This window comes from Lissotriton helveticus, chromosome 3_1, assembly GCF_964261635.1.
Source record: "Lissotriton helveticus chromosome 3_1, aLisHel1.1, whole genome shotgun sequence".
Taxonomy (NCBI): domain Eukaryota; kingdom Metazoa; phylum Chordata; class Amphibia; order Caudata; family Salamandridae; genus Lissotriton; species Lissotriton helveticus.
The window spans coordinates 2,039,863,439-2,039,880,502 of NC_136061.1; the positions used below are offsets into that span (position 1 = coordinate 2,039,863,439).

At 43.7% G+C, this 17,064-nt stretch overlaps 1 protein-coding gene across 2 annotated transcripts in view; it reads left to right on the forward strand.

The window, feature by feature from the left end:
- Positions 1-17,064, forward strand: part of AGBL1 (AGBL carboxypeptidase 1) — a 4,192,795-nt gene that overhangs the window by 1,200,982 nt on the left and 2,974,749 nt on the right. For both annotated transcript variants that reach the window (XM_078683166.1, XM_078683165.1), the window contains exon 11: positions 2,895-3,475. In XM_078683166.1, the coding sequence (XP_078539292.1) occupies positions 2,895-3,475 (581 nt within the window). The remainder of the gene's footprint in view (positions 1-2,894; positions 3,476-17,064) is intronic.

A 17,064-nucleotide genomic window follows, 5' to 3' on the forward strand; every position in this document is an offset into this window, starting at 1 on the left:
AGAATTAAATGACGCAAAAATTAAATAACATAAAATTCATTCCTTTAAAAAATGAAACATACATTGCAAAAATAATACATCATTTTAACACATATACTAGCATACATAACACAAAAAAATTCTCGATATTTGATATTATGGAAAACTATATTTTTAAATTTGATATTATGGAAATCGATATTTCTTCTCTCAAATTCGATATTCTATACAACTATATTTTGGGAATTCGATATTCTGGCCTCTCTATATTTTTGAATCGATATTCTGGACAGTCGATATTTAAAATTTGATATTTTGGGTGTTTACCGAATATACCAGAGGGATAAAACTGAATGGAAAGGCATTATAGAAAATAATTTATTTCTACTAAGTCAGCCTTAAACAAAGTAAAATCGAGTGGAGAGGAATTTCAGAAAATAAATGATTTGTATTGCTGCAGGCTTGAACACAGCAAAGTGCCAATTTTCCCACCAACACCATGATTTCTGAACCCTCACAGTGGAAGGGGTGGTAATCATATGCAGGAGTAATACCCCCATTCAGCTAAGCTCTTCACACTGCCCGTATTCACAGACAACTATAAGTGGAAAGTATTTCATGGTGTGAATTTCCGCCGAGGTAAACACGCCCCTTCGCTCTGGCACAATACTCCTGAGGTTCAGCGTTCTAGTTGACAATATACCGTGTTACTACCTACCAGGCCCCTAATGTTCTTTATGTATTTAGAGTCAATTGTTTAAAGGGTGAATTTATAATATAGCCTTAGTGACAGACGTATCGGGCTTTACCAGCCATTAAAGGCCCGCTCCGGCATTAAAGGCCTGAGCTGAAGGTGAAGGCATTGAGCAAGGGAGCAGTCCTTAATGGCCGGTAGAACCCGCTACGAAGGGCTATAAGGCTTTTAGAATATTCCATCACGAGAGGGTAGAAGGTTCTATTTGTAAAACAACGCCCTCACGGAGCCAGCAGGGATGGAATCCCCTCAGGCTCCGTGGGGCCTTTGTTCACAAAAACAGCTGTGAACAAACATTAGAATGTTGGAGCGCCAGGCTTCTACCGGCCATCAGAAGCCCCACTCCCTTGTTTTTAAAAGAGCTCCCAATATTCCAGTGTTCTAATGGAGCCTTTTCCTGGCATCAGAAAGGGGAGAGGCACACATGTCTGGATCTGAACTGAGTTTATTAAAAGCAGAGCTTTAAAATGGCTTATAGCCACAGAAAATATGAACATGACATTTTTCTGAGTTCACTGAGCTAGAGATGCAAATTATCATCTTTTTAACCTCAAGTAATGGCTTGCACTGGGAGCTGTCATCAGTTGCTTTCATGCAAAGTATTTTTTGTCACAACATGGGCCCTGTTGGCAGCCGCGGCCCGTGCAGGTAGGAGTGGTGGAGCGGATTGGGGGGATTCCGATGGACGATGATGAGGGGAAATTAAATAAATAATTAATTTTACCTCGTCATTGTCTGTCAACCCCCATGCCCCCCCCCACCACCTGGCCATACCGCTCTTACCTGCACAGGCCGCTTCTGCCAGTTGGGGAAGGTGCCCCGGGATGCAACTGCCACATGCACCTGCTTGGTGACCTCTCACCAGGGCACTTTATATCACAGAAGGGGGTCGCAGATGCTTGTGTGAAATACAGATAGTGCTGGCGTACGTGTAGCACAAGCGATATCTTAAGAGGGCATTCCCTACTTTGCATAGGGGCGTGGTCACATGCACATGATGGAATCTGCACCTGCACCTTATTACAGACTGTTTATGGTCAGGATGTGCATGTAAATACATGCTTTTCATAGAGTTAGCTGATAATGATTTGGGATTTTTGTCAATCCCTTAAAAGTTTTGAATATGCTCAAATCAGAAGTGCATTCCTGCAAGAAATAGATTTATGACATTTGAATGTACCTCTGTTTTCACAGACCCCTAATTTAAATATTGCATTGGCTTCTCATACAGCATGGTGAAATACAAGATGGGTTGGCTCTAAATCTGAGTCTATATTAAAATAATTCGAGAACAGTTTTCTCAACAACAAAAAGATAAAATGGCCAAACAAAGTTTTACACATGAGTAAATGATTTTCTCTCTGAAAATGTAAAAATCCTTACATTTTTACAACGATCGTGTTCACAATCCGTTTTCCTTGCAGAAATAATCAAAGACACCACTTTCTTTAGCGAGTTCTAAACCTATGAGATCTATTTTAAATAATTAGTTCACATGAGGAAATGCTACAAAACGACGTCATCACAAAATCCATCTTGACACGTTGATAGTTTCTTTTTTAATATATATTTAGATGAAATTCGTTGTTGATAAGTCGATGTCCGCGTTCACTCACTCGCCGTGATTTTTCGATTTATACATTTTTTATACATTCTTTATGCTTTACAGATGTGTCACATTTGAAAAATGCTTCAACAGTCACTATTTTAAATTCACTCCTTGGTTGATAACAGGCACCATTATATGTGAATCACGCCTGTCAGACATCTTATTTTCTTTTGTAAATGCCACATTCTGAGTTTCATAAAGCCACACATTGGCACTCTGCAATGTGATTGTGATGTGCATGGAATTGTTCACGTTTTTATAAAGCATGATGCTAGGTTTAAGAAACAAAATATATTATTTTGATTGATACATAGATGTTATTTATGGCATCGATTGTATTTATAATGTTGATTGCCAATTCACTCATTGTTAAAAATTTTAAGCTGCGTTGCATAATATGGTATTTTAATTATTTTTCTCCTTTTCTTGAAATAATAAAGATAGAACAAAAATAAACAAAATATATTCCGTTTTGAAAATATGAAATATCTCTTATTTAACTCTTTGTTAAACCGGCTACTTAACATTCAACTTGTCTTTTACATATTAAAGGAACTCGGATCTGAAGATGAAGGTGAAAGAAATCTGGAAAACGATTTTTCAACTACAACGCCTGGTCGTTTGCAAGTCCCTCAAGACAATGACTCGAGCAAAGAGCAACCCTGCATTAACATCGTCCACAGCCTTCCAGGGCAACAAGTTGTGGAGGAAAACTTTGATGGACCTAAAGGAAAACATTTTGAAACTGATACTTCTGAACACCGACCTACTGGAAAACCAATGCAGGCTAAGAATGTTATCAGGAGTGAGGGACGAGAATATCAAACAACACCCACTTCAAACCACGTACAGTTGAAACCCTGTGACACCAAAACCATGCACCGGAAATATGCCAATTTACTTAATTCAAAACAGGCCACGGATCAGGAAGATGAAAACTATGACGAAGTCAAGCAACTCTTGGAAAGGCACCCTGGGAATATACCCTTCCACGACCCTGTAACCTACATGTCCATGGCTGGCCAGACAAAATCAGTCCCGGAATACAAAGTACTGGCTTTTCCTGATTTATGGGGTCACTGCTTACTTCCTCATCGGCACTTCATGCTAGATCGAAAGTGTGGAGTTCAGAGGTGATGCGGTTTACTTGGTATTTTTTTGTTTTAATCCTTTACTAACAGCATATTGGTACCTAACTCACCTCATCCATTCGGAAAACATGATAACATGATTAGCTTCAATGATAGTCACTAGGCTAACTAGACTCCGAAGAACCATTTTGAACAGGATATTGATATGCTTAAATAGGTATTACATAATTCAATTAATGTATAAGTCACATTCTGCAAAAACGGAATTGTGGTCCGATGAAAAATGATGATTTAACATTACTCAACAGAAGTGCATTATAGCTGAGCATCAGTTTGGTTAAATGGCAGGTTAAATGTTTGTTTTCTAAACGACAGTCAGTAGTTTAAGAACTAAATAGAATCTTATGTTTAATAGTTCGATAAGTAGCTTATGCATTAATATTATATTAACAAAGATATTGTAGAATAAAAAACACTACCATTTGCAAAACCACACGTATGCATTATTGTATTTCTGCTAAAAACAAAAATACATTTGCCATTAGAAAACATGCTTTACGTCACTGGCTCAGTGAAATATGTTTCAATTTGAAAGTAAAGATGTGTCTGTAGATCAATGGCATTATATTCAGTTCACTTCAATAACTTTATTCGGTTATTATGCAAAAAAAATAACCATAAAAGTACAATTAATATATCACAATTTCAAAGTTTGAAAAGATATAGAAACAATCATGGTACATTATAAATAAACTGATTAAATTTCATACATGAATTGATTTCCGTGACCTAAAAACATTTTTTAAGAACGCAGAAACGGATGCAACAGTTAATATATTATCTCGTTTCTGGATGGCTAAAAAGGCAGGACGACATTGCCTGAGTTCCATACTCTTCAATATTGGTATAATCCATCTTGTCCTAGAAATAGTATAACATTTACAGAATAACAACATATGCATATCCGATTGGCTGGACATTTACATACAAAGATTTTTAAGTTCTTTCTGGAGACCTGGTGCATCGATAAGGGATCACTATAGTATTCTTGGTGGCCTATTTGTGCAAGAAATGTCTTTACGTAGTATAGCCGTCTTATCTTACTAGCATTATCAAGACTCATCGCATCCTTCAAGACCAAACGGTTAAAACACACTCCTCAGTAGTCCGTACCCTGTGCCACCGAAGATCCTGTTGTACCTTGATAACATCTTCTAGGTATGGCTGTCCAAGTTCAGCATGGCAAATGTACGTGGAGACACTATCCGGGACTGCTAAAAGATACCTCATAAAGCCTTTTTCTGCCACCTGTAATTATTTCACATTTACATAGCCCCATATTCCGGCACCATAAGTTGCAATTGCTACACACGTTGCTCTATAAACACATAAAAGTTCCCCGAACGGTCGTCTGCCCATTTTTCTACTAAAATTAGTTATAGCCATTAAGGATTTACAGAACAGTAACCTTCTTGAATTTATCTCGTTATTCCATGATCCGGACTGATCAAACATTATTCCCAAATAGGGAAAAGTGGGGGTAAAATCCATTGGTTTCGAGTTAATGTACATTACTTTTTTCTTTTTATCTGCACCAATACCACAATTCATACAGAACGTTTTTGTACAATTAATTCTCAAAATCCAAGTTTGTCATGAATTGGGAGAAAGATGTAACTATCCTTTGCATGGCCACGGGTGTCCGGGCCATCAAGGCAGCGTCATCCGCATATAGGAGTGCAGGGACAGATCTATTAGCTATCATGGGCATGTCCCTGCACTCCTGTAACAATGTTCTTTCTAGGTAAATAATATAAATTGTAAACAAGAAGGGGGCATCCTTGCCGCACTCCTCTTGAAATACTAAAGGGCCTAGTACATTCTCCGTTCTTGGCAAATCTAACTTTACCCCTTGCTCCCGAATAAAGCTCCCTAAGGAAAATAATTATATTTTTATCTACCCCTAATTTTTCCAAGATCAACCATAGTTTACTGTGGGTAATGCAATCGAAGGCTGATGTTAAGTCAACAAAGGTTAAACATGTGCTACCTCCCTTGGCTTTGTCATATTTTTCTAAAATAATGTGTAAATTAAGGCCCTGGTCAACGGTGCCAAGGCCCTTCCTAAATCCATACTGAAGATCACTAATTATCGAGTGTTCTTCAGCCCATGATTGTAATCTATTTAAAATCACGCGACCGATAATCTTAATTGTTAATAAAGATGTAGGGCGATAGCACGAACAACTTGTTCTATCCCCCTTTTTGAATATGGGTACAATAATAGACTCATACCATGATGGTAACAATCCGGTCGAGCAGCATGCATTAAACAATTTCGTGAGCAGTGCACCCCATAAGGCCACGTTACTTTTATACAAATCAACCGGCACCCCATCCGGGTCCGGAGCCTTTCCTTCATACTGGCTTTAATACCCAAGGTAACTTCGTTCAGGGTAATACCCAGATCCACTCTCTTAAAGGTATGTGGGGGCTTCTCGTCCACTACATTCTCAATTTGTACCTGCTCTGATGCTCTGATGCAGTCGAGGCACTGTATAAATCTGCATAATGTGATACCATTTCACTCTCTGATATGGCTATCTCTACTCTGGCTTTTGCTTTATCATTTAAAAAAGGGGCATTAACTGCTTTCCAGAAAGATACAGTATCTTTTTTCAAGGAAGCCTCGAACAAGGACTCCATTGCTTCCTTTTTCAATGCATCCTTTCTTTTTTTCAGGGTCGTCTTATAGATCTTTCTCAAGTCCCTTATTAAAATCTGGTCTTTATCATTGGCATTTAAGGCACGCTTAAGATTAGAATATGCCTTAGTGCAAGGTGTGTCAAACCAGCCTACTGTATTTTCTCTAAGGTTATTCGTTTCTAACCATAGGCTTGTTTTAATATGCAAATTACTGCAAAGTATCTAATAATTACAAGATTGTCTAAATTTTCATCCAGACAAACAACAACAACAACAACAGCATTTGTATAGCACGCTACATACCCGTGAGGGTCTCAAGGTGCTGCGGGGGCGGGCTGCTACTGATCGAAGAGCCAGGTCTTGAGAAGTCCTCTAAAGGCCAGCAGGTTCTGGGTCTGTCGTAGGTCGGTAGGGAGAGTGTTCCAGGTCTTGGCGGCGAGGTAGGAGAAGGATCTGCCGCCGGCGGTGGTCTTTCAGATGCGAGGAACTGTGGCGAGGGCAAGGCTGACCGAGCGGAGGCTGCGGGTGGAGGTGTAGAAGCTGAGTCGGTCGTTGAGGTATGCTGGTCCGGTGTTGTGGAGGGCCTTGTGTGCGTGGATGAGGAGCTTGAAGGTGATCCTCTTGGGGAGCCAGTGCAGGTCTCTCAGGTGGGGGGGGTGATGTGGCTGCGTCGTGGGACGTCGAGGATCAGTCGAGCCGTGGCGTTCTGGATGCGTTGGAGCCGTCTCAGGAGCTTGGTTGTTGTTCCAGCGTAAAGGGCGTTCCCATAGTCCAGTCTGCTGGTGACGAGGGCGTGGGTGACAGTCTTTCTCGTGTCGGAGGGGAACCATTTGAAGAGTCTGCGGAGCATTCGAAGGGTATTGAAGCAGGACAAGGTGACTGAGTTGACTTGCTTGGTAATGGAGAGGGCAGAGTCGAGGATGATCCCTAGGTTGTATGCGTGGTCGGTGGGTTATGGGGCTGTTCCCAGCGATGTAGGCCACCAGGAGTCGTCCCAGGCTGAGGGGGTGGAGCCGAGGATGAGGACCTCCGTCTTGTCTGAGTTCAGCTTCAGTCTGTTGTGCTTCATCCATTTGGCGACGGCCCTCATTCCTCTGTGGAGGTTGGCTTTAGCGGTGTGGGGGTCTTCGGTGAAGGATATGATCAGCTGGGTGTCGCGGCATAGGAGATGATGTTGAGGTTATGTTGTCGTGCGACACGGGCGAGTGGTGCCATGTATATGTTGAACGGTGTCGGGCTGAGGGAGGATCCCTGTGGGACGCAGCAGATGATCTCGGTGGTCTTGGAGTGGAAGAGTGGGAGGCGGACGCTCTGGGTTCTGCCGGAGAGGAGGATGTGGTCCAGGCCAGGGCCTTCTCTTGGATTCCGGTGTCATGGAGGCGTGCTGTTAGGGTGCGGTGGCAGACCGTGTCGAAGGCTGCTGATAGGTCCGGAAGGATGAGGACAGCTATTTCTCATTTGTCCTTCAGGATCCTGATGTCATCGGTGGCGGCGATGAGGGCGGTCTCGGTGCTGTGGTTGCTGTGGAATCCTGACTGGGATGGGTCCAGGATGTTGTTGTCTATGAGGTAGCGGGTTAGCTGTCTGTTGACAATCTTCTCCATGACTTTCGCTGGGAAGGGGAGCAGGGAGATGGGACGGAAGTTCTTGAGGTCCTTGGGGTCCGCCTTGGGTTTCTTCAGTAGGGCGTTGATCTCGGCGTGCTTCCAGCTTTCCGGGAAGGTTGCTGTCTCGAAGGAGTCGTTGATTGTTTTCCGGAGTTGGGGTGCGATGACTGTGCTGGCTTTGTTGAAGACGTGGTGGGGCAAGGGTCTGAAGGGGATCTGGAGTGGATGGAGTTCATGGTCTTGATGGTGCCTTCGTCGCTGACGTTGGACCAGGTGGTCAGGCGACTGGTGCGGGTGGAAGTCGCAGGGGTGTTGGTCTCGGTGGTAGGTGTGGGGGTGTGGGGGTTGAAGCTGTTGTGGATGTCGGTGATCTTGTGGTGAAAAAAGGTGGCCAGTGAGTTACACAGGTCTTGTGAAGGTGGGATGTCGTTGGTGTTAGAGCTGGGGTTGGAGAGTTCTTTCACGATGCTGAAGAGCTCTTTGGAGTTGTGTGCGTTGTTGTCTAGGCGGTCCTTGAAGGCAGTCCTTGAAGGCGGTCCTGATGAGTTGGTGGTGTCTGCGGGTGGCGTTCTTGTGGGCTTTGTAGCTGTCTGGTGTGCGGTCGCTGAGCCATTTCTTCTCCAGCTTCCAACAGGTGTGCTTGGAGGTCCGGAGGTCTTCGGTGAACCATGCGGCTTTCTTGTTGGTGTGATTGGTTGTGGAGGTCTTGAGTGGGGCGAGGGTGTCAGTGCAGTCGTTGATCCACTGTTTGAGGTTGGTGGCGGCGGTGTTGGGGTCGATGAGGTCGGCGGGTGGTCTCAGGGCGAGAGTGGTAGTCAGTTGGTGCTCGGTGATTTTGCCCCAGCAGAGGAGGTGAGGCGGCAGGAAAGTGGACACAGAAAGCAAGAGGTGGGAGGAAGCGGGGGGTGCTAAGGGGAACCACAAAGGCAAACAGAGGCAAAGAGGAAGACAAGCAGAGTACAGCAAACAAGTGGCAAATATGAATAAGTAAACAGCAGTTAAGTAAGTTACATGGGAAGCAAACCGCAGGGCAGATCTGGGCACAGGTGGCTTGAACTCAGGGCAGAGCAGCAGTAGCAGCGGGGGAAACACGCACAGGTGGTGCTGTGGCGGCGGGAGTGGCCCGATCCTTCAGCAGGGTCGAAGGTCACCCTGTCTAGTCGCCAGCTGCCACCTCAAGAGGCGAGGAGGGAGGAGCAGCTGGGAGGCGGGAGCGGGGCGGCGAGGGGGCGTGGCCGCTGGGGAGGCGGCAGGAAAGTGGACACAGAAAGCAAGAGGTGGGGGTGAGGATGGGGGTGCTAAGGGGAACCACGAAGGCAAACAGAGGCAAAAAGGAAGTCAAGCAGAGTACAGCAAACAAGTGGCAAATACGAATAAGTAAACAGCAGTAAAGTAAGGTACGCGGAAAGCAAACCGCAGGGCAGATCTGGGCACAGGTGGCTCGAACTCAGGTCAGAGCAGCAGCAGCAGCGGGTGAAGCACGCACAGGTGGTGCTGTGGAGGCGGGAGCAGCCCGATCCTTGAGCAGGGTCGAAGGTCACCCTGTCAAGTCGCCAGCGGCAGCCTTAAGAGGCGAGGAGGGAGGGAGGAGCAGCTGGGAGGCGGGAGCGGGGCGGCGAGGGGGCGTGGCCGTGGGTGAGGTGGCGGGAAAGTGGACACAGAAAGCAAGAGGCGGGGGTAAAGGGGGGTGCTAAGGGGAAGCACGAAGGCAAACAGAGGCAAAAAGGAAGACAAGCAGAGTACAGCACACAAGTGGCAAATACGAATAAATAAACAGCAGTTAAGTAAGTTACGTGGGAAGCAAACCGCAGGGCAGTTCTGGGCACAGGTGGCTCGAACTCAGGTCAGAGCGGCAGCAGCAGCGGGGATAGCACGCACAGGTGGTGCTGTGGCGGCGGGAGCGGCCTGATCCTTGAGCAGGGTCGAAGGTCACCCTGTCTAGTCGCCAGCGGCCACCTTAAGAGGCGAGGAGGGAGGGAGGAGCAGCTGGGAGGCGGGAGCGGGGCGGCAAGGGGGCGTGGCCATGGGTGAGGCGGTGGGAAAGTGGACACAGAAAGCAAGAGGCAGGGGGAGGCAGGTGGTGCTAAGGGGAACCACAAAGGCAAACTGCGGCAAAAAGGAAGACAAGCAGAGTACAGCAAACAAGTGGCAAATACGAATAAGTAAACAGCAGTTAAGTAAGTTATTTGGGAAGCAAACCGCAGGGCAGCTCTGGGCACAGGTGGCACAAACTCAGGTCAGAGCAGCAGCAGCAGCGGAGGAAGCACGCGCAAATGGTGCTGGAGCAGCAGGAGCGGCCCGATTCTTGAGCAGGGTCGAAGGTCACACTGATATTAGGTTCACATTTCTTTACTAGGTTGTAGAGAAAATCTTCTGGGGTCACTTTTGTTCATTTTAGGGAAAACCCATTTTGTCTACTCAGGACAATATTATCTATAAGCTGCCTTGGTGTATTATTCTTATCAGATTCATGATGGGGGCGTTATGATTTCAACACTTAGGGGAAAATTATCGCTTTGAGCAGTATCCAAGATATTAAAATTCTTGACTAGTCCACTATATTTAGCAGATATCAATATATAGTCAATTATTGAAAAAACACCTCTGCTATTGTATGTGGGACAAAAAGGGACCTCTGGTTGACAGATTCCATTAGCAAAACTCAGGTCACAGGAAAACATAATTTCATTCATAAGGTCCCCACATGCAGTGTGTTCAACGTGCATTAGACTAATCTCTTTGTCCAGCATTAAACCACATGTCCCTAACTCCCCTCTTTTACATAATGAACAATTAAAATCCCCTCCCCAAATAACAAACACTTCTTTAGATTTACATCCAGCATATCTTCCATTGCCTCAGACGAAGCATTGTTATAAAAATTTACAATGATCAAACAGAGCACTTTATCAATATGTATCCTGATTGTGTGATAATATCTATTATTATGGGGCATCTCTATTTTCTCACATTTAAGAAGATTCAATATATATGTACAGAGCCCACCTTTAGCCCTACCATATGTTGAGCCTATTGCTGGGGTAAATAATGTTTTAAAACCACACACATGATGTGCCTCTTTAACCCACGTTTCTTGTACACTCAGTACAGTATACCGTACTCATTTACGAGATCAAACCAGATTTGGTTAGACACCTTTGTTTTAAGGCCTGCCACATTCCAAAACATGATCGACCATTTCCCATTTTTAATTGTGCTATCTACACGGCTGATGCAGCCAGAATTATCACTAGTGTGGATGTTATTTTCAGGTATAATGTTAGCTACTGTGCCATATTCCTCCACTACACCAATCTCTTCAGTATAAGTTACCCCAGATCTCACACAACGATCCAATTGAAAGCAATTTACTCCATCTAGGGGATCACCATTTGATTGTATTACATTTGGTAAATTTAACTTCACATTAACAGTAGAGTTCCTGAAACTCGGTCTATCTAGTCCTTCAATCCCATAAAGCATGTCAAAGCGATTAAACGTCGGTATAATAAATAGATTTTTATGCAAATTCGTGGAACTTCTTCATTGTACCCCAGATGAATACAAATTTAATGACACATTGAAAGCGGGGGGGGGGTACAAATAACTTAAATCAACAGTTTGTATACCACTTACCCCTCTTTGGTGGAACCCCACCCGTCTATCCCTAAAATTAACAATGATACAATCACCAGCTAAGTCCTTTGATCTACGGCCCACCCAACTTACTCTTCGTGCATGCAATATTTCACTATGTATGTAAGAAGGGAGGGGTCTATTATTGTTTAGCCAAGAGGTTACCTTATTTTTTAAATCAGAATACATTTCTATCTTATCATTATCCAGCTCGGGAACCCCAGTCAATACAACCACATATGGAAAGGAGTCTGGTGGTAAATCAATGCATGGTTGGGTGCGCTTTGTTTTTACAGGATTTGTTGTTTCCTTAGCTACACATGTTGATTTTTGATCTTGTCCCAGAACCTGTGATTCCTTTTCCAGCCCCCCCTCCCCTTACCCCTTGACGTTCCTCTCTTCCTTGTATCAGTGTCCCACTTTGGGTACTTTGCCAGCCTGGCTAGTTCCACATAACAATAATGAAGGCGTATTAGGTGCAGTTGGAATGTGCAATGGGGGAATTATGGTTATGGGTTCTCGTGTTACGTTACTTTTCACAGCACTTGGCTTGGGTATACTCTCTACAGATTTTTTCACGATATCAAAATTTACTGTCGTTAGCTGTTCAAATTTTCTCAATCTTTCGCTAATCATTTTCAGCCTCCCTAACATGGGTAGAATTAAGGATTTAATCAATTGTTCTACTTTCTCCATAATTCCTTCGACAATTTAAGCCGAAGGCAGGGAGAATCATCTTTCTATACCGGCAAAGCCCTTGGCGGGGGAGAAGATGTAGGTGAGGGTAATGTAACTAATGGGGCCGAGATCTCAAGTTCGCCATTCTTAGTTATACTAGACGTTTTTGTTATCTTAGAACATCTACCCTTATGTGAACCACCTTCACGCTTCCTCTTCGCAGTGGATACTGATACTTGTTTTAAAGGTTGGGGGTTGTGGTTGGATTTCAATGTAGACGTTGTAGGAAAGTGGGGGGATGTTTTTTAAGTGTATCATCCAAAACCGAATCATTAATTAAAGCAATAGGGCTTGGGTCTTTTGTCGCAAGTTGATTTGGCACCTCCTGTACCTGATGGTCATTATCTTCTCCCACAATTGTGTGGTTAGAATTAGTGTGCATTAGTTGTACTGGTTGTTCTGGCGAGATTGCTGACATTATACCCCCTCGTGATGATTGTTTGGAGTACATAGGATCCAATGAGAGGCGGCGTTCAGTCAGAGCTATCTCATGCGCTAAGAGTGATGTGGCCCTAGTTTTAAATTGGTCTAATGTCCCAGCAACACTCCTGCCCGTCACTACTTTCTTCCCTTTCCCTACACGTGCTGCCATTATTCCTGTGTGTTCGACTATAAAACGTAACTGAACCACTGATTTAAACAAAGCAAAGTTACAGTCACAGTTAATACAGTCCTTACCATAGTAATGTTGTTTGAGGGGTGGCCCAGCAAAGCCTCCTTCAGTCTCCGACGGGCTCAGATGGGCCCGCCCTTGGTCCGTGCTTCGTCCGGGCGCTGTCCGTGCGTGCCTGCATTGCGGGAGGCTCAGCGCACTTATACCTGCCTCCTGGTGCTGCAAGATGACGCTTCCGGCATGCACCAGTGAGGAATGCCGGGAATGAAGGTCCGAGACCGCCCGCGTTCACCTGCTGGGTGCGATCTCCCCAGCAAAGGAAATGCGGTTGCGTGGAGGTCCTCTGCAAGATGCCCGGTAAGTGGAGCCTGCTCCGCTCAGCAGTAGACTCAATTATATTAATTTAACTGTACACCTCAAAGCAATTTTCCTTGTATGCAGTTTTTGACTAAGCAAGACAATTTACCCTTGTAAAGTCTTCATGTGATTGTTTAATGTCTTGAATATAGTATTTACGGTTTCACATAACATGGGATATTAGCAATGCCTGTTAAATTCCAATTATTTATCAATGCACACCTTCAGTGATGGCGGTTCCTTCGCCCAGCCCTTAGGAAATGCATTTATTGCATCAGTAATAAGATTTGCGTGACATTGATTTGCTGAAACTGCATGATCCTTCAAAGAGCAAAAAGTTATTCGGGGTCGTCCCAAAAGTGCAAAACGTCTTGTTAAGGTACATCAGAAAAACCTTCATGACTAAAGCTAGAATTGCAGGGTAGATTTTGAAGAAACTTTGATGAGGTGAAGCAGACTGATCCAACTAGTGACACTTTGTGGCTTGGTGACAATCTATTCAGTAGTTTTTAAAAACAATGAAAAATAAAAATCGAAAGAACTAAGAGCCTCATTATGATGGCAGTCGGACAAACATCCAACCGACATAGTAGCGGGATGGAGACCAGCTGACAAGTAGTTGGTAGCTCCATCCACCATATTAAGATGCAACCGCCATGTAGGTGGTTAGAAACATCCCTTTTCCTATTGTGGCTTGTGCTGCGGCCCGGAAAAGGGCTGCAGCACAAGACGCAAAAAAAAAGGGATGTTTTTAAACATCTGTGTGCCATGCACCATGTAGTGCTGGAACATGGATGTTTGGGGGCATCATATGTGCCCCCTGACCACATAGTAGAGGCCCATGGAGGACAGGGGCCCTAAAAGTCCCTTTCAGACAACCTTTCCATGGTGGTGGGTCTACCATTAAAAGGCTGCGTGTAGTGGACATCGTAATCCCTACGTAGCACTGCGCAGTCCGACCGCTGCCCCGATGGGCTCCTTGAGCCTGTCACAGGTGGCAGTCTTTCCCCCCACCCATTTGATGTTAATCCAGCAGTTGGACCGTTTCTTTGGCTGTTGAGCAGACTGCCACTGATGGCATGTCTGTGGCAGTCGGCACAATTTCCTAATGAGGCCCCTAGTGTGAAACACTGTAAAGAAAAAACAATATCTTGATTGTTGAAATTGCCATTTCTGTAAATCATATTTGGCGAATAAGCAGCACGAATGTGGAGAAATTAACCCCGGTGAAGAGAGGTTTTAGGGATGAGCCTACTTAAAAACACAAGGGGGAGTGGTGAAGGGGGGTGAGGAAAAGGAGGGAGAAAGAATGGGGAGATACATGTTTGGCATAGCCTGGGGTCTCCAACCTTTTCTGTAATTAGAGCTACTTCTAATCAGTGAAAATCGTTGTGAGGTACTGAAGGCCAAGGAACTTACACAATGTTATCAGACACCCACTCACCCAGCTTCATTGACTTTGAACCTAATATCCATGGAGCCAGATACTAAGGTCTGACCAAAATACTGTGACTAGGGGATCTATGACAGGGCTTCCATGTGTGTCAGTGAGTGATTGTTCTGTGGGAATGTATGAACATATGTGTGAATTAATGGGATATATGTGTATGGGTGACCAAGAGCCTGTTTTGTATGCACAGAACCTACTTTTCGCCATTTGTGGCACTGTTAAAATGTACTACACATACAACCATTTTATCTAATTGGGAAAATGTAAAGTGCAGAATGGACTGGTTGAGACACCTGTTCTAGAAGAATACAATGCACAAAATGAATAACAGAATGGAGAAAGACCTGATCAAGAGTTAGGGGAATCAATACATTTATGAAAGCAAGAAAGGGCACAATAGCTGGAAAGTCAATACAATAGTCTAGATACATTTGCAGTGATAATCTGCTGTTGCTATGTTGGATATTGTGATGATGTATCAATAGGTCAAAAACGGTCTTATAGAGTTTGCATGTTTTCATATCTTCTCATTTTAAGGTGAATGCAGACTTGCAGTTTACTTTTTCACAAATCTTGAATTGCTAGCACATGATCTGTATGACGAGTATTATGAGAACCAATGAACTTGTGCGATTTTGCGGCTTCCGCATTTTCTGTATAAATATAGATCTGCCACATTTAAAACATAGTCCATCACCTGCTGCAAAAGTGGAGGACACTTTGCAAAGGATGACTGGTCACCTTTCTGGTGCTTATGTCTGTATTTGGCTGTTAAGCTGGTCCTAAAAAGGTGAACACCTTGTCCATTGTTAGCATGTGTACAAATGACAAAATAGTAAAGTAATACTATCATAAAATCTGCCCACTTTGCAGCATATTTTGTTGTTTCTTTCTGCATAATTTAGCGAACCCTATCACATAATTCTGGAGGCCCTGGGTATATTGCACCTAATGCACTAGACATGTGCTGTTTCGAACAACCCTAAGTAGGAAGGGGTCCATTACATATCAATATCTATAATATCGAATTTCCTTTCTTATTGTATAAGCTAGTGTTTGCTATGTGGGTTACCCCGATTTAATTACCAATTAGGCAAATAAATCCTGGGCAACTAAGCACCGAAATTCGTAATATCTGTCTCATTTCACATTCTAATTAAAATATATTGTTTTTCTGTTTTGTATGATGCTTGCACTGTTTAATTCGCTGTGGGCCACTCAAAGCCACTGTTTGCAGAGAGAAGAACAAACAATCGAAGTGGCATTCAGACATGCAAACAGTCACAGCTAACAGAGTGCACGCTTGGCGGCGTTAGAGTAACAGTGCTAGAAAAAGACAACACAGCCCCTCTAAACTACCCTACCTATTTTGAGCCCTAGAGTTGCTTTACCTGTCAGTCCACAAACACACACTATCCCTTTTAAGTATTGTTGTTTTGAGTTTGACACTAAAACATTCTAGCTTTAGTTTTGAATAGAAAATGCAGAGTTGTGTTCGTGATAACACTTAGAATAAGCAACTGTTGTGCACCATTGTAGTGTAATACACAAAGGCCTTGTGGTTCTAATCACATGCGACGAACAAACATTTCACTCTGCAAGCAATCTAGCGTTTGAAAACTACACATTGGCATCACATACAGAGCTAAGTATTTCAACTAAATCCTTTTTTATTTATTTATTTATTATATTTATGAATTTTCAAACATAAACAAAAAGTGCAGCTGTTCATTTTACACACAACCTGTACCTCATACATGTCTGTAGTTGTTAAAAAGAATCAGGACATGAGCAAATTAAAAACATGAAATCAGGGAGTCAAGGCATTTCATCAATAGCAATTTGTCCATACAGTGATGTTCAACCGTCTTCAGAATGGTTCAACATGTAGGCAGTAAATGGACTCCACACATCTCGTGGCCTTGAAGCTGTTGGCAACTCTTCTGCATAACAAGTGAGTTGATCTCAACAATAAGCAAGATCATGCAGCCACTGTTTCAGCATAGGTGCCACTAGTTTACGAACACTCAACTGAAGTTTAGATATGTTACCCAACACACATAACTTCACATCACATACTATTGTGTCACCCACCATTTCAGTTAAGGCTGTCACTACATCTCCCCAGAAAGTTGCCACCTTCGGACATGACCATGCTAGATGCATAAAATCGGTGTTGTCAGCACCACACCTTTTACAACAGGTGTATAATACATCTGACAAATGTATTTGTAATGGATAAGTTTAAAATTCCCATTAACCGCAAAACAACCAGTCATCCTACGGCATTCTTCCCATTCGTCATCCGTAAGCGCCTGCGGGAGACAATCATTCAATTTATCCCTAGAACTTGTCGACTCAGCACCTTCATCCAGCTGTGAAGCAAAGTAGAGACGCAATACTAATTTAGTTTTGGTTTCTGTAGTGTAGATGAGCTGCAGAGCCCCCAGGACTGTGGGTTCCTCAGGGAAGCATGGGTATAAACCACGCATGGCAGACCGAAGCCTAGTGTAAATAAATGTGG